General features: G+C 41.0%; 1 protein-coding gene across 5 annotated transcripts in view; it reads right to left on the bottom strand.

Moving 5' to 3' along the window:
- Positions 1–19743, bottom strand: part of LOC124596524 (pumilio homolog 2) — a 596698-nt gene that overhangs the window by 480392 nt on the left and 96563 nt on the right. Inside the window, exon 1 of one of the 5 annotated variants that reach the window (XM_047135696.1) lies at positions 11818–12129. The exons of the other annotated variants lie outside the window; for them this stretch is intronic. Within the exon in view, the coding sequence (XP_046991652.1) occupies positions 11818–11877 (60 nt within the window). The 5' untranslated portion in view covers positions 11878–12129. Of the gene's footprint in view, positions 1–11817; positions 12130–19743 lie in introns of those variants that run through there. 5 annotated transcript variants of the gene reach the window in all.

Raw genomic sequence — 19743 nt, 5'->3', positions numbered from 1 at the left:
ACCTGCTGTTTTTCTTACGCGGCCACTTCTGCGAGAATTCTCAACTGATCCTGTCGCTAGAAACTTGTTCTAGAGACCTCTGGTTGTACGTTAGTGCTGTCCAAATCATACGAAAGCCACACAACTTTCCTAGTGACACACTGCGTAAGTGTTTTAATGTGTACATGTGACACGGTTGCCATAGACGGCATATACTACTCCCTCGCGGTAGGAACAAGGGCTGTTTCCACTAGAGTTACACTGCAAACATGTATTTACATAAAGTATTTCTGGATCACAACGTTCAATATTAAAGTATTGACAATATCCAACATTTATTTTGACGACTGTACATTCGAAGTTACGTCCTACATGTTTAATTATGTGCTTACGAGTGTTTTGCAGAGTTTTTTTTCCCATTTTATGCGCAATATTTCCACGGCCGACCCAGCCGATTTCTTCCGGTGCATCTAGTTTTGCTGTGACGTAGTCTCACTACTTGAACTCCAACCAGACTGCGTGTGTGTGTGTGTGTGTGTGTGTGTGGGGGGGGGGGGACACCTCTTGTGTCTGGTTGATTTCTAGGTAGTAGTACACATAACGGCAAAACGAGCATTAGCTGACTTCAGAAGACTGGGTTGGTCGTCGAAATATTGGCAAAAAACATGGAAGCACGCCTTTAATGATATCCTAAAAATAAATGTAATGATGTGTATTGAACTGCATTACAAAAAAAGAAAAAATGAAGTAGCACATGTAACTTACTGGCAATTAACACAATCTATTTGTCGACGGATTCTGTAATTGTTTGAGCGACACATCAAAAAGAACGAAAGTGAAAATATACAGCATTAAAAACCTAATCCGAGACTTCAAAAAGCTGACTAATACAAATATGCATAGGCAAACATGTGGCAATTGAAAACGGCGGATGGATTGATTGATTGGGGGCAGAGGGACCAAACAATGGAGTCATCAGTCACGAAAACGGCCAGAAACAGACATCAGGAACAAGTCCAACGCTTCAAAGACGAAACCGGGAGCACGCTGCTTTCTTCTCTGCTTGCAACTGATCAAATGATGGTGAGTAATTTCAAATCTGTTAGAACTCTAAAAACATAAGAGGCTATTTTACTTATTAATCGTGTTTTGCATCAAATGAAAGTTCACTACATGTTTAACTTCTACCACAGTAAAGTTCAAAGTGAAATATGAGCAACTAGAATCCACCCATCCAATGTACTGTATGGCTCCCTTGCAATCTGCTACTTCGTTCCTTGTAGCAACCGTTACATATTCGTTATAAACTACCTAACATCTTATCCAAAGTAAAGCGAAACTAATGATACGTCCCCTATATTGCATATACACAGAAAAATAAATCCGTTACCGAACATCTACACTGTCGACAAAGTTCTGGAAACAGCATCTATCATAAAATTTCTAGGAGTAACTATCCAGAGCGACCGTAGGTGGAATAACCACATAAAGAAATCGTAGGAAAATCAGATTCCACAGAGATTAGTAGGAAGAATCTTAAGAAAATTTAACTCATCCACGAAAAATGTTGCTTACAACGCGCTTCTTCGGCCGATTAGTTAGTACTGTACATCAATTTGGGATCCTTAAACAGAAGTACTGATAGAAGACAAGGGGATCGTTTAGACGGTGCGAGAGTGTAACGGTAAGGCTCAAAACTCTAGTGTGGCAGACGGTATAGAAGAAGTGCTGTGCATCACAGAGATGTTTACTACCGAAAATTTGAATGAGCGCTTTCCAGGAAGAGTCTGATAATATATTACTTCCAAATACATCTCGAGAAATGACAACGACGAGAAAATTCAGGAAATTAGAGCAAGTACAGAGGCTTACCTAGAATCATTCGCCCCATGCACCATTCGCTAGCAGAACACGAAAGGGTGGAACGGTTAGTGGTGCCAGAGGTAACCACCGCCATAGAGTGTCAGGTGGCTTGCGGAGCATTGGGCTAGTGTTGTTTCCGCGCATGGTTGGATATAAAAGGGGTGTGAAAAGCGTCAGACATTGAATGAACACTGACTGACACGCAAATGCCGCGTACTTTTGTGAGATAGCGTTATCAGCACCTAACAAGAATTTGAAAAGGACCTCACTGTGTTTCAAATATGTCAGCTAACCGAATCGTGCAATATCCAGATTTGTGCTGTATTTGGTTGACTGACTCGATGTTGCACTCCATGGGAACATAACCGTTCCCGACTAGGGAATTGCCGTCACATGTGTAGGCCGCCGTTAACACCACACCACGGCTGTGTTTGAAGTGGTGCTGCGACGAGGTTCCATGCTCTGCCGATGAACAGTGCTGCACTGTGTTCAGCGACGAATCGCGCTCCCGCGCTACCCCAGATGAGCATCGTCGGCGAGTATGACGGCAACTTGGAGAGATGCCCATTCTTGCAATGTTTTGGAAGAGCACAGCAGCGTCACACTTGGTGTCACTGCGTGGGGAGCATCGGGTATGACTTAAGTTCACAGCCGGTAGTGACAGATATATCTGATTGTGTAACTCTTTAAGTCACTGAAAGCCTGCATCCTGGAGAGTTACCTCTCATGCGACAGTATAGTGGTGCCGTATTTCATGAGGCTAATGCTCGTATCTCTGTAAACTGCCTGCGTAACCTTCACAAGTTCTCTGTGACCAGCCAAATCCCCAACTATGCGGGATGGAACAACTGTGAGACCTGAAGGACCCCTAACTCCGTCCTAGTACCAGTATCCACGATACCACAGACAAGTTACAACGGCTGTGGCCTGGCTTGCCTCAGGACAAGACACCCTTCTCAACCGAATAGGTGCATGCATCCTGGCCAGGAGGAGGGCGGATGGGGGAACGCGCAACATCACACTGTTCTGTGGACTCATACTTAAGTTCTTTGACCACTAGATTATTTTGTAATCACTGCAGTAACACACACCTCTTCAACCCATTACGTTTCATGTCATTTCCTCCTCCCCTTCTGGGTGCTTCACTTTATTTATTCAGTGGTGCATGTAAGGCTAGTGAGAGGAATTGCCTGCAAGTGAAAACAATAATCCCTGATACAAGTTACTCTAAATTCAGTGCTCTTATTTTAAGATTAATTTATTTTTGATATTTTACAAATCTTATGCGAAATTTAACGAATCTGAACTGAAGAAAAATTCTACATTACATATGTTACCTGAAATATTACAGATTTATATGTAAATTTTGGTTAGACAAAAGATCCGTTATCAATAGTTGTACAGTAGTGGATTTCTTTCCCTATGCCTGCGCAACATATTACATTCATTCACGTCTAGGGTTAACTGCCAGAGCATGCACCATACACCAATCCTCCGCAGGTCATTCCGCAAATTGATACTGTCTTCTGGCTTAGACACCTTCTTATAGACATCGGTATCATCTGCGAACAGCCTGAAAGAGTTTCCGACACTTCCTACTGTATCAGTTATGGACAGTGTAAACAGTAACGGTCCTATCACATTTCGTCGGCATACTCCGGAAATTAAACTACACTTGTCTATTCTGTTCTGGTAAGAGCCAGGTGCTGAGTTCTGTCTGCAAGGTGGTCTTGAATCCAGCCGCAAATCTGCCCCAATACTCGGTAAGCTCGTATTTCTATATTTATTTTCCACTAAACGGCAGTTCGGAACGGTGTCAAATGCTTTCCTGAAGTCAAGGAATGCGACATCAACCTTAGAGCCGTTGTTTACAGCACAACGGATCTCATGGAGAAACAGAAAGATCTCTGTCTGCTATATCCATGATGATTTTTTTGAGGACATTTTCGTTCTCCAAAAGTGTCATAATTCTTGAGCATAAAACATGTTCCATATTTCTACAATAAACTGACGTCATCGACATAGGCTTACATTTATACACATCTGTTCTACGACACTTCTTGAAAACGGGAATGACCTGCTCTTTTATCCAGCCGCTAGAGGCCTTTCGTTACTGCAGCGATCTTTTATAAACTGCTGCTAGAAGGGCAGTGAGTTCTTTCGCATCATCCTTCTAGAATCTTAAAGGTATCTCATCTCGTCCTGCTACTTTCCAATGGAAGTTGATTTTCTATTCCACAACAGGTTATCTCAATATTTGCCATTTCGGCATTCTTACGATGATTTAAAGAAGGGGCCGTTTTCTAATCTTCCATGATGAAACAATTTCGGAAGATCGAATACAGTATTTCGGGTTTCTCTATGTTTTATACCTTTTGGTGCCAGTATAGTAACTGAGCGAATGAGTAGAGGATTTCGAATCGCTTACTGATTTTACGTAATACTTAGGTTATTACTCATGGCGATTGACAACATTTTGTGTCCCAAATCACTGAATGGCTGCCTCAATGCTCCCCTTATGCTCATTTTTGCTTCGTTCGGCTCTTGTTTGAAGCTAAGTTCTAGCTTCTCTTGAATCTGTGATGCTTTTTTTTTCTTTTATAACATAGCGGTATCCTAACTCTGCTATTAAAACAGTGGGTCTTTCCCTTCTATTAAGACCTTGCTTGGGACATTTTAGGGTAAGACATACAGATTAAAGCTTTTCAAATTTATTTTTTTCATTTTTGCTCCAAGTCACCTCCTCGGCGTTGAATATTTGAGGCTAACGGTACAACTCAGGTTCTCTGCAATTTGTATCCTTTCCTAAGGAACAATATTTTACTACCTTACTTAACAATCCTTGTAAAACTTGTAGTTGCTATCACCGCCTTATAATCACTGATACCTTCCTATACAATAACTGATTCTGTATCTTCTGAACTGTGTGTCGTAAAACTATATAATTTTGTAGGTACATTCAGCATCATACGTGGATACTGTCAAGCTACACATGTCGCAAATAGAGTAGCACGGAAGCAATAAATGTAAATGAAATGACGTCATGCGTGATGACAGTTTTACTGCATGAACAACGAAAATGTAGTAATCATAAACTGTTTCCCTTTCATCATTTCGTGGGGGTTGTCCACAAGGAAAAGTTTCGTAAGGTTTGAAATTACGTGTAAAGTTTGTTGCAAGTCACCAAGTGCTTTTGTTCTCAAATAGTGGGTTGGGTTGTTCGGGGGACGAGACCAAACAGCGAGGTGATCGGTCTCATTGGATTAGGGAAGGAAGTCGGCCCTGCCCTTTCAGAGGAACCATCCCGGCATTTGCCTGGAGCGATTTAGGGAATCAAGGAAAGCCTAAATCAGGAAGTTCCCAATGAAAACCCCCAAAAAATCCGTCAAGTAGTCTTGGAGGTTAGTGTGTTCAAAGACAGACAGAAATGCCAGTTTTGCGGATTTATTTGATATTAGTAAAGATATTCTACACGTTATCTCTGAAGCGCTCTACCACTACAGTTCCTGACCCAGGCGGTCTATAAAAGCATCCCATTACAATTTTTGACCGACCGTTGTCATGCTTAACTTCACCCAGATTAATTCACATTCTGAATGCGTGATAACATCGTTAGATTTTATTGAATTCTTTACCGCAATAAAAAATGCCGTCACTAACCTGTCCTTTCGTTAAATATTCCAGCCTAAACTTCCCATTTCGTTGCTAATCACTAACGGTTTAAACTAACTTCCTGTACCTAATACTATCTGGGCATTGTAACCTTCAACAGGCGATGCCAAGTTGGGATCTTCCCATGGATGATCCTGCACTTTACTAATATCATATTACACTTTTCTATGTTCCATCTGCGAGGACGAGAATTCTCTGAGAACAATGTGGCTGGCATAACTTCAATTTTGGCAGGCAATTCGTATCTGATATCATGGGTAGGGGAGGTGGTTCTCCAACATAAAAAAACACATGTGCAGCACGGGAAGGAAGGTTCTCTAACACAAAAACCCCGTATGTGCAAGCCACACGTACTCCGCTATCCGTACAGCCGCTTCACGCATGTAGTGCAACGCCTCACCTATAAGGGGAATCCTACCATTCTGTACGCGATAGCGGAGGTCGAGAAATACGCATCCGGTACTTTCGCAGTCATCTAAGCCTCTGGTTTAAACCTTCCAATCTGCTCTAAATAAGTGCACCGGATCGACCCTGGGTACGATGCTACAATAGCCTGCTTAGAATGCATCCCACGTGCGATGCTAGTTGTCTTCACCACATCAGCCATACGCCGACAGGAACTAAGGATAGCCCCAGGACCCAAGCAGCAATCGTCATTCGTACCGACATGTGCCACTATTTGCAAGCGGTTGCACCCAGTGCGCTCCACAGCCGCAGCCAGGGCCCCCTGGCGAGACCTCATGGCAAACATAACGGATATCCACTGGCATTCTTTCTCTGAGAGGCGCTCCATTACCCGCCTAACGCTGCAGCTCCCATGACTAGCACAGCAGCCCTCTGCACCTGTCCCAACTGGGCGTGAAAATCGGCCGCTGGTCCAACAGGTGCTATTCAGTTTTACAGTAAACTGAAGTCATAACAGAGCGCATTTTGCAGAGCAGACGTCAGTCCGCCGTACGCTGACCAAGTAACGGTCACATTCACGAACTTAACCATCACACCGTAAGTAAACAACCAATTAACTATTACGGCAACTTTTGTCAGCGGAAATTCACTACTTGCCAATGTCCACGCAAAACCAGATTTATACTACACGCAGTGGCTGATGAAAGCGACCATAAAGGCATTCCCATTGACGGTAGACTGTAATATAGCCCCATTCTAAGTTTCAGGTAGTGAGGATATAATCAACTGTGCTAAATCTTTTCAGAACGCAGCTTGCTTAGTGGGTTGGACAAGATCAAGTGAAGTGCTTAGTCTGTTAATCAAAATTCTAGAAAAACCTTTGCACATTATTGACAAAACGCTGATAGGACGATAGTTCTTTAATTCAATACTATCTTTGTTATGTATTACGATTATTTTAATTTATTCCAAACTCTTGGTAATTTTCCACCGAACTAACAACTTTTAAATATTTTAGCTAAATGCTTTATAGATTCATCATTCATCAGTTTTAAAATATCGACAGGTCATCACTAACTAGTGCAGCACCTTTTTCAATCATGTCTTCAGGGGAATATTTCTGGGGTTTAGGAAACTGAAGCATCCAATTCGTCTAGGATTAAGGTATCACTGACTTTACTGCATAGGTTACTATAAAACGCAAAATATTGTAATATTTCTTTCTTTTCTGTAATTACGGTCTGATCTGGGTCTAAAGCTCATTCTTTCCAATCATAAGCTTCTGCTTGGTCATCTTCAAACTAGATTTATTTTCAAACTGGCTTTTAGCATATCTTCTTCATACTTCTCTGTGTCTTCTTACAAACTCTTTCCTTGCCCAGTTCTATATACTGTATCTTTGTTTCTACTTTCATTTTTCTTTTCTTGTCCAACTCATCGTTTTGTCAGCTTCTTTGGTTCGTTTTGAGATTCCTGGCGCAATCTAGAAAGATTCCATTCACTCAACGAATTTCCGCAAAGAACTGAAGAAAGTAAACTATAAAACTTAAATTTATCCACTGCTGTCCGTGTTGCTTCCGAGACTATTACTTTCGTAAAAAATAATAATAAAACCTGCCTTCAATCACAAATCACGATCTTTTTCAATTCACAGTAACAGATCAGAATGTGGACTGGAAGGCGTATATGAAAACACTATTTGGTACTATGAAGACATGAAGTTCGTGAGTGATAAGAAAACGCCATATGCCTTGTTCACAAAATCAGAAGAAAGTAAGTATCATGGTGTCATGACTTTAAGCAGAAACGTTTATTGTCCAACGACGCAATATGTTTAACTTTCTTTCATATGTTACTGCAGCACGCGCAAGATCATGTAAGCTTACAACCTGCATAACTGTATTGTTTGCAAATGTTACTGCAGTAAAGAAATAAATAAATAGAAAGAAGCACATGTACACTTAATTATAGGCCAAAGTTCACTCGTTTAATTTGTAATCCATGCTGCCATGAAAGAGTCCATGGTTACCTGAAATATTCACAGGTAGCTTTTAGGACTTTGTTCGCCCGTTCCGTACAACTTTTACTTATGTTTGCAAAGCAGGTAACTCAATCACAATACAAGAGAGTTCCACAACCCCGAGCGAGATCGCTATGAAGCTAGAGTTCTAACTGAAGCGCCCCGGCAATAAGTATTGCTCAGTAATAATTGTGCCTACTTGGTCGCGCCCTTCTGCCACATGTTGTGTAAATATTGGAAGCCTGACGGTCGTTAATGAGATGCTTCCGTTTGAATTAACAGTTTGCTTTATGACGATTAAGCGATGTGACAAACAAAAGGGATAAAGAATCTGAAACAAACATAAAATCTACTCCACCCTTCGCTCGACTTTTCTACGAGCACATTCCAAATCTGTACTACAATGACTTGCGGAGGAGGCATTAATGCTTGACGTCCTGACGACAACGAGGTCTTTAGGGACGGAGCACAAGGGTAGGATGGGGAAGGAAATCGCCCGTGCCCTTTCAAAGGAACCATCCCAACATTTTCCAGAAGCGATTTAGGGAAATCACGGAACACCTACATCGGGGTGGCCGGACGCGGGTTTGACCCGTCGTCCTGCGGAATGCGAGTCCAGTGCCCTCAGCACTGCGCCACATCGTGCGGTGACGACCTGTGATTGGTTTCAGTACATGGCACATGTATTCCAAAGCTTGGAAACCAAAAAATTCTTGTGAGAAAATACACAACAATTCATTCATCATGCGCAATATGACTAGTTAGCACAAAATATTCATTTTTGAGCACACGCGGTCAAAGCGTTTCTGACTTTATTTAACGCATTGTGGTGTACATACCCAATAAGGAAATGCTGCCAGATTCTAAAGACCGTGCCTTCGCATCCTTTCACATGAAATCTATGCATATGTTTACTACTGTGGTTGCGAGAACTAACACGATATGAATTTTGTATCAATGACATGAAACCCAAGAGTCAAACGTATAAAGACGAGGAAAACCACATAAAATAAACTGATTTCAGAAAATCTTTAGGCTAGCTAACGAGCATTACGTGATCGCTACCGTTACAACTTGGCCTGCGTAGTGCGTAATGTTTTGCAATGTGAAACGCTTACAGCTCGCATCAAGTGCATTTCTTCGCCTTGACGGGTGAAAAATTTCAAATTTTTATTTACGTAGGCCCTAATGTATTTCGCTTCCACTTGAAAATGCTGACAGTGTAATCCACGGAATATGCTCGGTAGAACAGAAATCCACACATTAAAGTAGTTTAGTATCTTATCACCAGTTCGCTAGACTTTTTGGCCACTGTGACAATGTAGCTTAACTAATTTTAACTTTTTTACATGGAAGCCTTTACGTCATACTTCCCAAGATGGGATCTGGAGAGCAATATAGTTGACAGCGAGTTCTAACAGGAAAACCACATGCAGCACTGCACAGAGAAACCTATGGAGGCTGATATTGGATCGGCAGAGGTATGAAAATAATTACTGCTCGTCTTTCCCTCTCGGATACAGAGCTCCCCAAATTGTGGTCAACAGTTATTACAAAACCCCGCGACATATCCAACTGTATTTTGACCAGCTCTTCGCTCAATAGCACAGATGTCATAACCAATGATTATAAAAACTCAGTTTCGCGTTTAATACCTTTACACTGAACCTGGGGTTATATTGTTGGGCAAAATCCGAACGATTACTTTACTAAAGTTTCTCCTCTATTAAGATACGAGGGCAGGTCATAATGAATCATTTGGCAAACACATACATCCACACAAAGCGAAGAGGAAATGAATGTAAAGAACCATGTACGGGGGGCAACGTAAATAAAACAATGCAAATTTCATTTTCTGAATGGAGCACCATATTTTCAGGTCATCTTGCAAAAGATACAACGGCCCACCTCTGAATTATTCCGCTACACTGTTCTTAATGACAGTGCACCTGCAAAACCTGCACAGATTTGTTGTAAGATATCTAGCATTTTAGAGTGAAATTTGCAGTCACACGTAGCAACATTCGAATGAGTCGCCGGCTTGGTAGCCGTAATCTCCCTATCCTATGCCTGTCAGTGAAGAAGTTGGTTTCCGATCGACAAATAAATATTTGACAGAGATGATTAACAAATGTCCAGCTTGTTTCTGAATGTGTGGAACAGAAGTAGCCATTTGTGTCGTGGACACACTATTTACATGTTCTTTCGCAAAGTTCACTATGACGTTTAAGATTCAGTTCACGATCTACCAAGTAGCACCAGTATCAGACCACTACCGTTAGCGGACAAGAAAATATTGGTACATATCTATTGTCTCCAAGTTTGACCGGTGCAGATCATCATTCAGTTATTGCATCACTGTAAGTTCAAAAGTTTTCTTACGGAAGATACACTACATCCATATTGACTACAGCATTCTTACCATAGCAAGTAACATTGGATGTGCAATCCTAAGTAAAATGGTCTGTAATATATGGTTTTCAGATACTCTGCAGTACTTCCTCCACTCTTCGTAACAACAATACTCAGTTTTCATCATATGAGAGGTGTTGTGCACTTACTCAGAAAGACTACAGTCGTGTGTATCGCAACGAAACACCTCAAACCAAAATACAGCATCCATCTACAATTATCATTATGATGTTCAATGTTAGCTTTTTCAAATGCAGTCAAACATAAACGTATGACAAAAGGAAAAGCGGATGGCCCAAGATTTAGTCCACACAAATGATTTAAGGCAATCTTAACGCTGGAAAGGAAAAAAAAGTTACAAACTTCACATATGTTTCGTCTACTGCCTAATTAACGCTGACTGATGAGTGCAATGAGCAATCAAATTTACCGAGTTAGCACTCAGCTTATATTTTCCAATTTCGGAGCCTGCCTGTCGATCAACAAATTAATTATCGGATCACTGTAGTCCATTGAACATTTCATTTCTGGCACCGCGGAGGCCAACAGTTACATGACCGCCAAGCAATCAAACCATAAGCTAGTTCTCTACAATAACCTGATCATAAACCAAAGCGTAAGAAATTTAAGAACTACTCAAAGTTAAGAATACTATAATAAAATTGGTTAATTGCCCACAGAAAAAAAATAAACAACGCATATAGGGCTCGGAACGAACGAAAACACACACACACACACAAAGTAGACAGAGAGAGAGAGAGAGAGAGAGAGACTGTGTGCACTTCTTTGCTGCACTGTTATCCAGGAAAATCGGAGGCCCAACTCCTTTAAAATGTCACAAGAAACTAACTGCGCCCTTGAACGAATTCTGAACATCGTAAGACAATGTGCGGTATTATCTTTCACAGCGCTGTTATCAACAGACTCGTCAGGCAGTTGTAAACACGTGCTCGGTGCTGCATACGCGCGCAAAATCAAAATATTCCGTATTTCCGGCAGATGTTTCCATAGCTATTTTATTACAGCTGGATTCATTCCTCATATATTGTGAACTACTATCAGCGACGTCATGTTAGTAAGAAGCTTATGTTGCTATACATAAACAGCAACCGTTAAAATCAATTTCCGCCACCTCCGTTCTTCCATGAACGGTGCAAACAACGTATTCATGCCAAAATTAGTTTCAGAATCTTTTAAGCAACTCAATTTATCGTTCCTTTGATCTACATATTTAGTTAAATCCGACACCCTTCTGAAGCAAATATTCCAACGCTTACTTTAATAAGCAACAAACACGGTTCGGCAAATTAAATTGGAGTAGCATATTCTTGTGCCAACAACACAAAGCAAGTTTCTTAGTTTGGATATCGTTAGTCCGCCATAGCCACAACTTGTTGCTCTCAGGTCGCCAGATCGATAACTTCGCTCCGCTCATAATACACAATATCAACGTGCCACTAACTTACCATATCTGGTCCCATATCTTTCATATCCCGATATATCAGCAATCTTGATGCCGGTATCATCCAAGAAAAAATATGTATTCCACAGACGCACGATGTTGGAAAACCAGAAAACGCAGCACAAAATTCTCACTTAGTTGCTTCTTTCCCAAACCCCGTCCACAGCAGCCGTAAAATGTTATTAAATGCAAAGATGTACGCACTAACACAAACACACGAAGAAGATAAAAACTATTTACAATACACTCCGACTCTCCGTAACCTAGCGTCTCCTCACTCCATTGTTTTACATCCACGCGCTTTCCGGACAACTGAAACTCCTACTGCAGCGACTCGGACAAAGAACCAACGCCGAGACCCGGACGAGTTCATCACTCTCCCGCGAGGGGGACATGAGGCGCGCAGGTCTACCAACTTTGCTACTGTGTCTACTACAGCGTCAATACGTGATTTAGTAACATTTGTCTACAAACTGAAATGCCTGCTGCAAGATTCAATCTGATGACGATGACGACATTTAATAACATACAGTATATCAAATACTTTAATACTTTTGATGACAGTCATATTTTCTAGGTGCCCCCACCCCCCTTCCCTTCTTACCTCTTTCGAACGCGAATCACACACGAGCTAGCGCGGTTGCTCGTACTTCTGGCACATTTAGTGTTGAATTTTCCGACAAAATGTGTACCTCGACTCACCTGAATTGATTGCGCCTCACTTACAGCTCATACCTAACAGCCAAAAATCACAGTACCTTCCCCTCTCTCCGCGACAGTGCTCTCTTCCAGCGCATACAAATTGGTTTGAAGTTTAACGTCACAAATAGACATAGTGATCAGATTTCGAATGATTCGCAGTTAATTGCCAATTACTTTCCCTAATATTTTTACGGGTTCTCTGTACAGAGAGAGCGAGCGTGAACACACAATTTATATATAAGCAGATTCATATTAAGCCAAACTGTGTCCTAACTGCGTAACAGACAGAAACTGAAGCCGGCCGCGGTGGTCTAGCGGTTCTAGTCGCTCAGTCCGGAACCGCGCGACTGCTACGGTCGCAGGTTCGAATCCTGCCTCGGGCATGGATGTGTGTGATGTCCTTAGGTTAGTTAGGTTTAAGTAGTTCCAAGTTCTAGGGGACTGATGACCACAGATGTTAAGTCCCATAGTGCTCGGAGCCATTTGAACCATTTTTTGAACAGAAACTGAAAAGCGACGCTGTTCCATAAATTTAAAGCACCATCATGACGTTTTTTACATCACCACGTTTCCTGGTTGTAATATGTCAGAAAAAACAAATGGTTCAAATGGCTCTGAGCACTATCGGTCCCCTAGAATTTAGAACTACTTAAACCTAACTAACCTAAGGCCATCACACACATCCATGCCCGAGGCAGGATCCGAACCTGCGACCGTAGCAGTCGCGCCGTTCCGGACTGAAGCGCCTAGAATAGCTCGACCACAGCGGCCGTCTCAGAAAGAACAGACAATGCACAGATAATAATAAATCTGTATTGGATATGTCTGCATATGTTACTACGGAAAATGATCTCCCCTTTCTTACACAGATAATTATCCTTCCATGCGCTTATCCGTAACTATACGATAACATAAACTTTCATAGATGCTAACGCCGAGGAAATGTGTGTATTTCAGATAAGAAGACTAGTTCGGAAACGACTCAGTCGAAAGTTACGAAGACAAACGTGTCTTGTGGTGACCCTGCCAGCGGAATACGAGAATCTACGAATTATTCTTTGAAAGATGTAATAAAAATGGTTCAAATGGCTCTGAGCACTATGGGACTTAACTTCTATGGTCATCAGTCCCCTAGAACTTAGAACTACTTAAACCTAACTAACCTAAGGACATCACACAACACCCAGCCATCACGAAAAGATGTAATATATTAATTTATAATGTACCTGGGTACAGTACCATATGGTAGGATAACACGCCCAACAGTCGGTTTTCATTATGAGTGCGTGAAAGAAACTCTTAAGAGACGCAAATGGCGTAATCTGTACACTGACATGGTCAGTCGTGACATAAAGGTCTTAGAAACTGCGAACTCTCTTCTTAGTCAAATGGCGATGCAGCCTGTCACGGAATTAGCTTGTTCAACTGATCTTACCCCGCTTGATTTCTTCTCGTGGGATTATGCAGAACTTCTCCTGTATGACACAGCTGTCAAAGGTTTAACAGTATTTCCAGAGGGGGAAAAACAAAATTCTCGCTGCTTGTAACATTGTTCGAACATGGCAAACGAAATTTGTATTATCATCATGCGGATGCATTAGTGGGCTAATAACAACTGAAAACGCGAAGTACTAATAAAGCCATCTATAATAACATGTATATGAGTGTAAGCTCGGAGTGAAGGTGATATGAGGTGATGCTGGTACAGTAATTGTATTGCCATGAGCGAGCAGGGAAAGCAGTTACCGAAGACAATACCGGTGTGCTTGAACAGACGTAGCCGTTTCATAGGGTGATAAAAGAACATTTATAAAATTACACAAAGATTTTGAGACAATTCGAATACCTATACAAGTATTTTCCATTTCCCGGCGTTGGGTAAGACAATACACACAAGCGCATTCTTGAAAATACGTCCACATGTTGATCTGGATGAGCGTATAATTCAAGTCACTAACATCAACAGCCAACTGATCCCCAATTCGCTGGTAGGGAATAGTTCTTTGAGCGTGTCCGAGATTCATAACACATTTTTATAAAAAATAACGCCTTTCCAGCTTCATTCATGTGTGTGTGTGTGTGTGTGTGTGTGTGTGTGTGTGTGTGTGTGTGTGTGTGGAAATGTGTGGCAAGATCTTATGGGACCAAACTGCTGAGGTCATCGGTCCCTAAGCTTACACACAACTTAAACTAACTTACACTAAGGACGACAACACACACACACACACACACACACACACACACACACACACACACACACACACGCACACACACACACCCGAGGGAGGACTCGAACCTCCGAGGGAGGGATCCGCCCATTATTAACACTACGTGTCTCGACAGTATGCTGCTATCTTTAAGTGGCTAACTGTTATTGATACATAAGGGTCACTCCATGAAAAGTGAAGGCTTCCCGTCCCTTTGTTTAATGACAATTCAATACAGCTTCCATCATCCAATCTTCGTCGTTATTGTTCATATTCATTTCCACTTTTTTAAATTATTATTTTAATATTAATACTTTTCGTCAACTGTACAAACATTACGTCCGCAACAATGGAATTAACCATAGTTGTTAATTACGAAGTACATTTCATGGCATATAATTTTATGAAAAATCATGGTGCCGTCTCTCTTCTTGCCCTGTGTGTGCCACAGACTGTATTATTCCCACTACGTGGGCACGAGATAGTGTTCTGAAAGTATCATTTCGTGGTTCTCGAGAATCTATAATTAACAACTAATGTGTATAGAACAGTTACGCTCTTGATGGTATCAGCATGCTGCCGCAACGTGCCAATAATTATAGGAAAAGAAAAGATGAATGGAATTTCTGAACAGAGTCGAAAACTACAACCAATAATTCCACTAAACATGGACAATTTAAATTCCTACCAAATCAAAACATGAAAGATTTAGCATAAGGTATTGCAACGAAGACAGTGGTCGACTCTGAATAATAGTCAGTACTAGGTGAACACAACAAAATAAATGAATTTACATCTACATCGATACTCTGCAAATTACACTTAAGTGCTGCAGAGGCACCATCTCAATAACGTTCTATTATTCCAATCTTTAACAGCGCGCAGAAAAAACGAGCAACTATATCTTTCCGTGCGAGCTCTGATTTTCCTTATTTTATTACGATTATTGTTTCTTCCTATGTCGGCCCCCAACTAAATATTTTCCGATCGGAGGGGAAAGTTGATGAATGAAATTTCGTGAGAAGATCCTGCCGCAACGAAAAACGCCTTGTTTAAACTATATCCGCCCCAAATCCTGTATCATGTCAGTGACACTCTCTCTCCTATTTCGCAATAATACAAAACATGCTGCTCTTCTTTGAACTTACTGGATGTACTCCGTTAATGATATCTGGTAAGGTTCAAATTATTCAAATGGCTCTGAGCACTACGCGACTTAACTTCTGAGGTCATCAGTCGCCTAGAACTTAGAACTAATTAAACCTAACTAACCTAAGGACATCACACACATCCATGCCCGAGGCAGGATTCGAACCTGCGACCGTAGCGGTCGCTTGGTTCCAGACTGCAGCAGCTAGAACCGCACGGGCACTCCGGCAGGCTATCTGGTAAGGATCCCAGACCGCGCAGCAGTACTCCAAAAGAGGACGGACAAGCGTTGTGTACGCCGTCTCTTTGGTAGATCTGTTACTTTTCTAAGTGTTCTGTCAATAAAACACAGTCTTTGGTTTGCCTTTCCAACATTTTCTGCGTGTTCTTTCCAACTTAAGTTGTGCGTTAGTGTAATTCTTCGGCATTTAGCTGAATTTACGGCCTTCAGATTTGACTGATTTATCGTGTAACCGGAGTTTGACGGATTTCTTTTAGCACCCACGTGGATGACCTCACACTTTTCATTATTTAGGGTCAATTGCCAATTTCTGCACCATACAGATACCTTTCCTAAATCGTTTTGCAATTTGCTTTGTTCTTATGATGACTTTACTAGACGATAAACGACATCATCTGAAAACAACCAAAGACGGCTGCTCAGATTGTCTCCTAAATCGTTTGTAGAGATAAGAAACAGCAGAAGGCCTATAACACTACCTTGGGGAACGCCAGAAATCACTTGTGCTTTATTCTATGACTTTACCGCCAATTACTACGAACAGTGGCCTCTGACAAGAAATCACAAATCCAGTCGCAGAATTGAGACGATATTCCATGTGCACGCAATTTCACTACAAGTCGCTTGTGTGGTACATTTATCAAAAGCCTTCTTAAAATCTAGAAATATGGAATCAATTTGAAATTCCTTGTTAATAGCACTAAATAATTCGTGTGAGTAAAGGGATAGTTGTGTTTCACGAGAACGATGTTTTCTAAATCAGTGTTGACTGTGTGTCAATAGACCGTTTTCTTCGAGGTAATTCATAATGTTCAAACACAAAATACGTTCCAAAATCCAGCTGCATATCGACGTTAATGATATGGACCTGTAATTTAGTGGATTACTCCTACTACCTTTCTTGAATATTGGTGTGAACTGTACAACTTTCCAGTCTTTGAGTACAGATCTTTCGTCGAGCGAGCGGTTATATATGATTGTGAAGTATACTCCGAGTAGAACCTAATTGGTGTACAGCCTCGACCAGAATACTTGCTTTATCAAGTGATTTAAGTTGATTCACTATTTCGAGGATATCTATTTCTAAGTTACTCATGTTGGTAGCTGTTCTTGATTTGATTTCTGGAATATTTACTTCATCTTCTTTAGTGAAGGAATTTCGGAAAAATGTGTTTAGTAACTCTGCTTCAGCAGCACTGTCATTGACGGTATTTTATTGCTGTCGTGCAGAGATTGTATCTTGTCGTTAGCATATTTTACATATGACCCGAATCTCTTTGGATTTTCTGCCAAGTTTAGAGACAACGTTTCGTCATACAAACTATTATAAGCATCTCGCATTAAGACCTTTTTTTGTTTGTTTTGTTTTAGGGCGCAAAAACAACTATGGCCATACGCGCCCAATTGAAGACAGTGGTGAATTTCGAGTTTCTATAAAAGATCGCCAATCCTGGAGACTTTGCGTTCGTTTACCTTTGGCATGCTTTTTTCTTTGTTTCTGCAACAATGTTCTGACCAGTTTTTGGTGCCACGGGAATCAGCTCCGTCGTTCGTTAATTTATTTGGTATAAATCTCTCAATTGCTGTCGATATAATTTCTTTGGATTGAAGCCACATTTGGTCTACACTTACATTGTTAATATGGAAGGAGTGGAGATTTACAAGCAATTGCATTTCTCAGTCGTGAAAAGAATTTTTATGCCGTAGTTCATATACATGTCAGCAAGTTCTCTTGAAGCGAAAACACGTTTGCTGTAAAAGAATAAACGGTTCTTAAAATTCATCAAATAATCACTGGGTAAAAATCAGTAAAGGCTCATGAGAGAGAAATGCAATAAAAATTAACACATGAAACAATAGATGGTCTAATTTTATCCTCCTTTCCAGATTTTCTATACTTTTCCCAAACATTCGAACTTCTTACACTCTACTGCCCGATTCGTTCGCTTCGGCCTAATTCGTCTTCCACAGAAAGGAATCCGAACGGTAGCCTAGTACTTCCCGAACTTTTCGCAAAGAAGGTGGTCACCATGAGAATAGTTTAGAAGCGCGCCGGTCCTTCCGAAACCTCATGTATGTTTTTTCCGCTTTTTGTTTGTGGATGGAATACTGACCCTGCAGTCTAGAAAGGCTATTCACGACTCCGCACATTACTGATAATGCTGCTGTCGAAATTAAAGCGATTTCGTATAAGGGAAGTCTACTATTTACGAATACAAAAAAGCAATTATGAGTCTTACAGATAATAAATGGCTCACAGGACTGTTCAAACTTCGCAACATATAACGTTCTTCTCAATGGTTCGGACTATTTGGTCGTAATAAGCAACTGGCGGACTCGGGAGATGTTCACAAACAGCGTTAACCATTCTGTAATACAGACCTGGCATACTGTCATATGTGAACCTAGTAACTGTCTTGTAAGTTAAATTATTGTACCGTATTTTTCATCCTATTGTCACAGAAATGGTACCCAAATAGTGTGCTATCGTATGTTCCAAAAGCTACTGAAGTTAGAGATACTGATAGTACTTCATGTCCATAGTTACGTAGAAAGAGCTAATCGTCTTTGATTTCACAGTAAAAGAGTCAAGGGAAAGCATCGGAGTTGCCTCTTTGGCAAAGACGTTCCAAGGTGACCAAGTTGGCCGTCACCAGCGAAGGTCATTGGCTTCCAAAGGCGCCGAGTGTTCAGGCTAGCCAACTACAACAAGCGATGGACGTAGCCACGAGATGCATTAAACACACAAAGACGTCATAATGTTCATGAAGTAAATGTCATATTATCCCAAACTGTCACGTGTATTCTACTATTTACCTTGAAAAATTACTTAAGGGGAAAATGTGTACGCTATATTTTCTTTTTACAATCTGCGTCACAACTGGCTTCAACGTTGGAAATGTGTGTTCATGGCAACCTAAGGAAGGCTCCTCCAACTAATTAGTCGTAATAATTTCATTCGTTTTTTAAACCTAATTTGTGTGCAGCACAAAAACAGGCGTTATACTGATTAGTGGGATTTATTATTACGTACAGTGGGCTAATTGCGTTCAGGAAATAGCAACCATCAGCTTTAATACACACATTTTTCATTTTAAATGCATGATTTTGGCAGCTGACAATCTTAAGAATGACAAATGGCGATAGAATAGTTCATATGGCTAAAATTAATGCCACTCTGTACACTCTGACAGTAAAGCCTGTGTTTTATCTAAAAATGCAAGTATTTTTGACGTAGTCCATGTTTAAGTTATTACTAATTTTCCAATGTACCATCCTCAAAATGTTGTTCTGGGAATTATGTAAACTATTCATCTATGACTGCTTTGGTCTCTCCATTTCTATATCCATACTGTGCACACCATTGTGAAGTGTGATGGCAGAGGATACTTCCCATTGTACCAATTATATCAAACGCCTCTGCGAGTGCTATAATCAGCCTAACCTTGTCTGTCTGATCCCTACAGGGGCAACATGTAGAGGGTTGTATATTCCTAGAATCACCACTTAAAGGTGGTTCTTCAAATTTTGTAAGTTGGTCTTCTTGGGACAGTTTTCCTCTATTTGCTAGTGTCCATCATTTCAGTTTTTGCAGGAACCCCATGTTGCTTCCCACAGGGCAAAAAAACCT

Source organism: Schistocerca americana, chromosome 2 (assembly GCF_021461395.2).
Source record: "Schistocerca americana isolate TAMUIC-IGC-003095 chromosome 2, iqSchAmer2.1, whole genome shotgun sequence".
In the NCBI taxonomy this organism is placed as follows: Eukaryota; Metazoa; Arthropoda; class Insecta; order Orthoptera; family Acrididae; genus Schistocerca; species Schistocerca americana.
The sequence above is the reverse complement of the archived record's forward strand: the minus strand, read 5'-3'. Positions and strand labels throughout refer to the sequence as shown.